The sequence below is a fragment of the Dendroctonus ponderosae genome, unplaced genomic scaffold (assembly GCF_020466585.1).
Source record: "Dendroctonus ponderosae isolate FM_Combo_2020 unplaced genomic scaffold, Dpon_F_20191213v2 Dpon_F_20191213_9, whole genome shotgun sequence".
NCBI classification, from domain to species: domain Eukaryota; kingdom Metazoa; phylum Arthropoda; class Insecta; order Coleoptera; family Curculionidae; genus Dendroctonus; species Dendroctonus ponderosae.
The window spans coordinates 422,350-431,387 of NW_026019116.1; the positions used below are offsets into that span (position 1 = coordinate 422,350).

A 9,038-nucleotide genomic window follows, 5' to 3' on the forward strand; every position below is an offset into this window, starting at 1 on the left:
TATACCTAAATCTTGTCAGCTGTCATAAGAAACCTCCTGTAAACGGTTATGTATCAATGATCGATATCAATGAAATAAAATATAATTAAAAGAAGAATAAACGTTGGCATAAGAAAAAATGTGGTTCATTTTTTGCCACCATCTCTTGGCCGATAAACCCACAGAGCTAAATAGGCATAATTTACTAATTACCATCACGGTAACTTTATAAACCGCAACTTTATTTATTCCATTCAGTAAAAATATTTAAAAAGGAACATAGGTGAAAGTAAAATCAAAGAAAACGGGTTGACAGCGCACAAACGCATGGCGCAAAGCCACATGACACTGACGCATTCACACATTTATCATGTTATGAGTTTAGTGTATGATGGCACAATTGAGCTGACACGCTCTATTGACTCGATAAGCTGTATTGGTATTGTGCCAACACCTGAAAAATCAGTGTTACCCATACCTACCTGAACACGCAGAATCAGATGTCGTTTATTTGTTTTTGGTGGAATCGTGCCTAATATTCGGTTTCAGAATGTTAAAACTACGGTTTAATTTAATAATTTATTTATTGCAATAATGACAAGACTTTAACTAAAAATATATTTTTTTTAAGTTATGGTTGCTATACAGGGTGGACCGCCGAAAAGTATCCGGAATGGTTTACAGTCTAATAAATTTTAAAATGCGCCATTCCCATGATCTCGATTTTTTCCTCCAATCCTACACCTTCACTTAGATGTCCGTGAAGTTTGTGGGCAGTATTTCGTTCAATCGGGATTTTTAAGTGGTTTATTAGGGGTCCAACAGTGTCTAAATTAAATCGCTAATCGTTTTTTAATGTTTGCGGAAATCACAAACATTCATTCTTACTTTTCGGTAGGCCACCCTTTATATATTTAATCTATCTTCGGGGATAAACGGGCAGAATTGGCTCTTAACTCTTTCTTAAACAGGAACATAACATACAAAACAAAGAATATACACTAAAAATTAAACAAACAAACATTCGGTAACTAATAATTACATATTATTCAAACCTTAACAATGTAACTAAATTAACAATATTTGATTTAATTAAAAAAGCACCTTTGGTATAAAAAGTACATTTAACCAGTTGTTGAATCAGTTCTTTTAGGTTGAATTCAAATTTCACTTAACGAGCAACTCTTAGTCGAAATGAACTTAATCACAATAATCGTCTAATTGTGGGGAACATTAGCAGCACTTTTCAGGGGAATTTTTGAAATTTTGTATGGTTGACTAAAAAATATACACCAAATATTTTGATTAAAAGAGCTTAAAACAAGATAGAATGCTTTGATATTTTATAGTTCGGGAAACTGCCTTTGGTGAGCACAGCCCCTCCCTGCAAACATTTTCAAAGGCATAACTTTTCGCTATTTAGATTTTTGTTACCGAGGTCGATTTTGGTTTGAAAAGCAAGCATAAGCTGATTTATTACATATGGATTGAGAAAAACGTCCGTGACTCATGCATATGTTCAGTAAAATATTAGGAAGTCGGGTAACATATTGCAAAAGCAGTTCATTTTCGAACTGATCTTCAAAAATTCCCTTCAATAGCCCTTTTCATAAAATGTACAAGAGTGGTAGACAAGCAAACATCTTAAAGTTGGTGCAAGCCACACAATAACCATCGCTTACTGGTTCCGTAAGTTTTTCGCGTTTAAAGGAAAACAGGTAGTGGACCCTATCTGCCCTTTTTTTTACGCTCCTTAGCCATTTTGCGACGTTTAACTATCATCTCGTACAACACTTCTAGCCCTTCGTGCAGACCGTCTCCGGTTATTGCACATGCGGGTTGTACATGCCACAGATGAACACCAAGAGTACCATTGCCCAGCTCTGAAAAACGAAATATATGGAATTCTGCTGACGTCGAAATTTATATTTATCTAATCGAAAGTTCTAAAGAGCAAACCCCACATCTTTACAGTTTCAAGCAGTTAATTTGCCTTAAACTGATACCGAAAATTATTTCTGCGATTGATTTTCGATTTATGGGGCAGCCAAATTGCAATTTAAAGATAACTTCAAACTCAAACAATTTCCAACTTATCTTTAAATCGACTTTGATCCGGAGCTGAGAAAGTTTCAAAATTACCTTCAAATTTCCTTTTATTGAGATTTTTCTTGAGTTAATGCCACTGGGGCTGGTTTAAAGACACTTTTGTCAAACGATAGTTTAAAGATTAGCTTGACTTGAAAATTGAACACTCAACAAGCAACTAATGCTTGTTCATTCATGTTCAATATACAAGCAACTAATGCATTCTAAGTATCTTTAATTCAACTTTGTATATTCTAATTTAAATTAAATTAAAGATAATTTCGATGAAAAAATCAACTCAACCCGAAACTCAACTAGTGGTAAAAATCAAATTATCTTTGCATTTCCGGAAAAATGATCTACTTTCAACTGAGCTAATGTGAAAATTTTTAGAGCAAACCGAAAAAGTCTGGGCAAAGTTTGCAAAAGTTCAAAGATTTACACTAGTTCAACAAAAATTTTAGTCATCAGGTTTTCGAAATACATAAATAATTGTGGAAAATTTTCCTCCAGTGTTCAGTTAGGACGTGACTGATTGAAACTGTCCCTAATTTATCTCTAAATTTTACGAAAATCATAGTAGGATTTAAAGATAAGGGGTTTTATTGCTTATTTCTGGACTTTTGTGCTTTCAAGCGCTTTTTGTCGATTTGCTTCTTGAAACTCTTCTCAAATTAAATATTATTTACTTACACGTAGATGATGAGTTTATCTTTAAATCCGCCTTTGAATGACCAAAGCTGGACTAAGAACAGTGCAAAAATAGAGGCGATTATCTTTAAATTATTCGCTGATTTAAAGACACCAACGTCAAATTTATATAGTTTGAACTGGAGTCGGAAATTACTTTTTAATTGTAAAAGCGGCCACACAGTTATCTCTAAATTACCTCTTTAATTTCTTCTGATTTTATTGTTTTTTTTCCAAAATTTACCCTTTGCACTTCGAAACTTTAATTATACATTCGGTACAACGCATTTCAACTAGTCGTAAGTGAATTCAAATATTTTGTTTTTCGATTTATTTTTATGGACAGTTTTATTTTTTAATTGCTTTTCCTTGTTCGGTGTTACGTTCAGTTTACTGGTTTGTCGGTCAAAACTGGAGCTTCTATCAGCGTCCCTCCGTGGTTTTGACTAAATAAAGCGACATTCAATTTAGGTTATGTTTTTGAATGTTAGCCGCAAAACTTCCAAACTTGCAGGTATGTATTTTGTTGCTCTGGAAGCTAATTCTCTTTGTAATTTCAGACAGAATGATATATTCCTTAACAGCATAGTATAATATAAGGCGCAGCATTTTCCTTTCTGTTGCACTGTGACAGTTAACTGTTTATGCAATCGCCGCCAATTTTTTTCTTCTCAATAATCCTGGCGCTTAACACTTAACCTCACTTTCAAGGACGCATGTCCGGAATTGCGAGAACAGGCATTTCCTGTATTGCGCTCGCCATCCTGGTTTTGTTTGCCGTGCGCAGCAAATTCAAATCTTACTTTCAAGGTAGGCGGCTTTGTGTCACTGTCGTTTTTAAATTGCGAACTTTTACGAAGGCTCGGGGACAATAACAAATTTTGGTTTTCAGGTTACAGTGGTCGATCACATGTGGGAAGACGCGCCCTCGTGCGCCGAAGCCGAGCGAATCGAGCCGATTTTGATCGATCTGTATTCATGATGATTTTGATCGATGGTACAGACTGTAAATACCAATATATAAAAAGCCTAGTGAAAAAGTTTTTTTTCTGGATATTTTAACTCTTCCAGAGTTGCGTTACTATTACAACAGCTAATTTGCTGATGACAGGAGTGTTATTTCAAACTCTTTCAAAATCTTGAAACTGTCTAGAAAAGAGAAATTAAATGAACTGGTTAGCCTTCACCCACCAGTAAGCCCCAGTAATTTTTCTAATTCTCTGGGTTCTCGAGCACCTGGCAGGTCCTGTTTGTTAGCTAAGACTAAAATCGGTACGTGGACATTTTCTGGCGATTTGACAGTCCGCACCAATTCCATTTTTGCTTCCTCCATGCGCTCGAGGTCGACGGAGTCCAAAACAAACACTATGCCGTCCGTACAGCGGGTGTACGACTTCCATAAGGGACGGAGCTTTTCTTGCCCCCCGACGTCCCATACTAGAAAGTTGACACCTGGAACCAAAAATAAATGATCAGCAGCTGTTTACAAGTTTATACCAAATTTGTATTGATGTAACATGTGGGGGATTACCGATTCAATAAATATTTATATCTTAGTAAGTTTAAAAGCGAAAATTCAAAACAAAACGGTTTAAAAGTAGTACTCCGGGACGATTTCAACCATCCTCAGTTGGCTTTAAGTGTTTGATAACTGTCAAACTACACCCGTGAAACATTCCGCTGATACGTTACTGATTGCCGTTTGCATAGTTTTCATCCTAAGTGAAGAATTACTATAGAAATATTAATTTATTTTTTAAGTCTTTTCAAATTTTGTAAAAAAATTTCAGAAAAATGAATTTCTCACTGCATTTTGTGACATGTTGGTAGGTTCTTGTTTGCTTCAAAATGGTCATTATAATAAAAGTAGTTTTTCAACCAGTCAACAAGATCATTTTCGCTCGAAAAACTTATCAAAATGCAAAACTCTTGTATAGAAAATAGATTAAACTTAAAGAAAGAAGTTGACCCTCTAGAATATCACCATAATATTCCATAATCAGTGTTGACAAAGAAAAGTGAATTGACATAATATTATTATGCCTTAAACCTTCAAAGCCAAACAGCTTCGAATAATGTGTCGCAGTAAAGTTCACGAAGTAAAAACGCGAAAAAAAAATCCTGATCAGTTACCGAAACACCGAAAATGTGAGACTCGGGAACAAAGGCACCTACCTTACCGACTGCATTCGGTAGGGGACGCCACTTTGGCATGATATGAACGATAACTTAGACACTTCTGCATCGATAGCTTGCACGAATTTCGAGTTTTGAATTGCATTGCTAAATAGCTGTTTTCAATGTTATGTAGTCTCACTCATAAACGTAAATGTTTCTTGTTAACATCGTGTACTTTAATAGTTACAAAATGAAGAAGTGTCTGTCATCTACCTATATCTCGTCATAAATTCATAGAAACCTTTTTGTTGAAAATATATGGAAGTATAAAGAAGTATTAGCCAATTCTTTGTCATATCATTTCATAGTATATCGCAAAGTTGGCTTCATTTTAAAATTTATGTGGAAATAAATTCAATTTCTAGAATTCATTGAAGTAGGTGAGCAACATATTCCCCATTTTCTTAAATAATTAAATAGTCTAGAGTCCTTTTTGTTTCTCTGTTGCAGCTAAACTGATTCCTTGATTTTTTCTATTTCTGTGGTTTTTTTTCTATTTTGCTATTCTTTTTTAACTGTAATGTCCTGAAGCGGAGCGTTTTTTGTTAACTGATTCCTGCACTCAACTAATAGAAAATGTTAATGGTTTTCACACACAATCTTACCTTTAGCTTTTCCGATTGTGCCTTTGACTTTCTCGCAATTGAATCCTATTGTAGGGACCGTATTCAGATATTGGTCAAATTTTAACCGATAGAGGGCCGTAGTTTTGCCGGCTGAGTCCAGTCCTAACATCACCACGTGCAAGGTGCCTACAAAAGATTTAATAGCATTAATTTTCCTGTTTAGAAAAATGCGAAAAATGTTCACGTTCAGATAATGAGTTTTCTGATTACAGGATCAGAAAACGCCAACGCTGACACTAAGCTTGGGCTTTTGACTTAATTGCTAGTTTTTATTATACAGGGTCGCTTTATGTACGGAAACGGTGGATTATTTTCTAAAGTACGAGAGCGAGAACAAAATGATTAATACTAAAATGCAAAGGTCCTTTACAGTCTAATTAGATACGGGAAAACTTTGTAGACAGGATCAGTCAAAAAGCTACGGCAAAGCGAAGTAAGTCCCTTTTTTAAATGCAACTTTCTCAGTTTTGTGACTAATTATATATTGCAATTTTTCAATAATTTCTGACCTATTTTTGTAAACTGCCTTTTTAAAATGACCCCACAGAAAAAGTCAATTGGGGTCAAATCGGGAGACCGAGCAGGCCATTTAATTGTCCCCTGTCACCAATTAATTTCCCAGGAAAGTACTTCGCGTTTAAAATTCCATATCCATCATCGTTAATATTTCAACACGCTCAGTCCCACTTAAACGTTTTAATTTTTGACATTCGTGTCAATTAAAGACTAACTGTTTAGAGCAAAAGAATGACTCGATGTTGTTATAGTGTCCTAAATTTGCTAAGATAACTTGATGAATAGTGTTTTTGTTTGATTTAATAATTTGGCGAATTACATCAAAACATTTTGCCCACGCTGACACTTAACGGAACTAGTTGTTTTTGCTAATCTGTCAAAGGTATCCATAGAAACCGAAATCTGCGATACTTTCGAACGGCTCAACAAACGCAAATAAAATTGAAACGATTAGCGATGGGTATAAGACATGCTATATCAAAGCTGCTACAAACTTCCGACAGGATGGAAAAATGACATAAAATTAGTAGATTTCCTTTTAAAAACTCGAAACTGTGACGTAGTATATTGTTTATGAAACACCCTCTATAATGCAATGATAGTCAGAAAGATGTCCGTCCGAAAGATGTGTTACCGTGTTTAAGCGTTTTTTCGCGAAATCCACCAGGAGAATCATAAATAGGGGTGCCACCTTTTCGTTGGCCCGCCCTGTATATTGCTCCCACCGAAAAATGCAAAATGTGTAAAATCAGCTATACTTACAGCTACTAAGCATATCAATAACTTTCCTCAGGTAGAGACTAGAGCTCTTGGTGATTTATAATATACATGGTGTCCATACATTTAAACAAAGCGAAAACAACATAAAACATTATTTAAAAAATGTCCCTGAAACTCGGTTTTTATTACATCACTTTCAAAGCACTTGATATAAATTGATGAATTATTAAAACGATCTAAACTCGGTAAAGAGTTCTTACAACAGTGCTGATAAATCCCATTTTCCCTTTTCGAGTTCACCCCGAACCGACCAGCTTGTACACATTGCTGATGTTTAACGCCCTGTATGATACACACAAGAAATCTATATTGTATAGCTAAAAGCTGAACCGGATCTAGTTCTACGATCGGTGATCTCTGGACTTTTTCGCGTAAGTTTTAAGTTTTTCGGATAGTAGATTGAAGGGTGAGTCTGAGAAACATATTAAGTGCACCCCCGCTTGCTGCTTGATTGCTTTTTAACGCCTGCTTTGTTATTGCTTGGATTGGTTGCACTACATAACCTATTTTGATTGCACTAGCAAATGGGGGAGGACACAGGGGGGTCTGCGGACCCCCCCAGTGTTACACCTGCTAGCCACCCAGACTGATCTGTAAATATGGTTATAAAGATGCTGCTCCTTATTTGGTTATAGTTCAGGCTAAGGATTCAAATGTTAATGTAGGTAATTTACACCCCATGGCSATTGGTGGTATGTTAAGGCTACGCAATATCGCAGGAGTAGAAAAGACTATTCGAAAAGGAAAAAATCGTGTAGGAGTATATCTCAAAACCCCTACGAGCGGAAATTTCTTCCYGGAACACAAAGAGTTGGAAACTAGAGGTCTTGAAGCCTATATTACTGCCAGTCTGGTGTCATGTRRGGGCATTGCGAGGGGCATTGACTCGGCGTCACTAGGGATGATATTATCAAACTGCCTACCAACTCTTTAGGAATTAAAATACAAAGAAAGTACAAAGAAGACCTTTGCGATCAAATAATTAAGTGTGTACACTGCAGTCGGGCTCACAAGGCGACCGATAGACAATGCCCAGAGTATGAACGCCAAAGAGAGATCAAACGCATTATGGTCACCGAGGCACTGTCATATTATGATGCCAAGGGGTGTAAGGGGCGAAGGTCTAATAAGATCAGCTCAAATGTCAACCTCACCTGGTCGTGCGATGACCAACATCATTCGGTGCACCCTGCTCGATAACCGACGAGGCTCTGACGACCGAATTATCGCTGGAATAAGCGATCCACCACCAACTGTCAACGGCTAGGGACGGTAGTAAGGGCATCCTTTTGTCCTGAGGCTGAGAAATCGACCTCAAAGGCGGAGGATCTGCAGAAGAATAGTCAACGGCATAAGGATATGGAAAGCCACGGGATGACTACCATATTAAAGATCCTTAAGGATATCCCCGGGACAATGTCCTGTAACTCTTCGTTATCATGTCAGGAAACTTAAACAATACGGCCCTCAATCCCGGGCAGATGTTCGATCATCAGAGAGTGCTAAGAATCCCCCGGCTCGACATGAGAAAGACAAAACTACGCTTTGGGACATAGAATACCAGAACACTTTTTGCGGCAGGTAAACTTGATAACGCCGTAAAGGAAATGCTCAGACTCAATGTCAATATCCTTGGAATTAGTGAAACCAGATGGCCAGATAGTGGCGTGTGCATGAGGAATGGGATGACATTTTATTATTCAGGGAACAGTGATCCGAACCATAGAAACGGTGTGGGATTTATCGTGAGAAATAATATTAGGAAGTCCATCCGAAATGTTATCGGATATTCGGACAGAATCATTCTAGTGCAAATGAATGCTAGTCCAATAAATATAAATCTTATTCAGATATACGCACCTACAGCAGATAAACAAGGTAGACAGGTAGAGGAATTCTACGGACAGATACAGGAGGTGCTCCGATCTTTGAAACCCCATGAAATCACTATAATCCTCGGCGACTTTAATGCTAAGGTTGGAAAACGCAGAGTTGATGATGTGGCAGGCGCCTTCGGCCTAGGCGAAAGAAACGAACGTGGGGAACTCCTCCTACAATTCTGTAGAGAGGAGAATATGGTCATAACCAACACATTTTATAAACTTCACTCCCGGAGGCTATACACGTGTAAATCTCCCCAAGATAGCAATAACAACTTCGTACGTAACCAAATAGATTATA

At 37.0% G+C, this 9,038-nt stretch overlaps 1 protein-coding gene across 1 annotated transcript in view; it reads right to left on the bottom strand.

The window, feature by feature from the left end:
* Positions 1–544: 544 nt before the first annotated feature.
* Positions 545–9,038, bottom strand: part of LOC109537680 (ADP-ribosylation factor-like protein 4A) — a 36,568-nt gene continuing 28,074 nt past the window's right edge. Inside the window, exons 3-5 of the mRNA XM_019904523.2 lie at positions 5,541–5,687; positions 3,949–4,209; positions 545–1,862 (exon numbers count right to left, since the gene is read on the bottom strand). Coding sequence (XP_019760082.1) covers positions 1,708–1,862; positions 3,949–4,209; positions 5,541–5,687 — 563 coding nt within the window. The 3' untranslated portion in view covers positions 545–1,707. The remainder of the gene's footprint in view (positions 1,863–3,948; positions 4,210–5,540; positions 5,688–9,038) is intronic.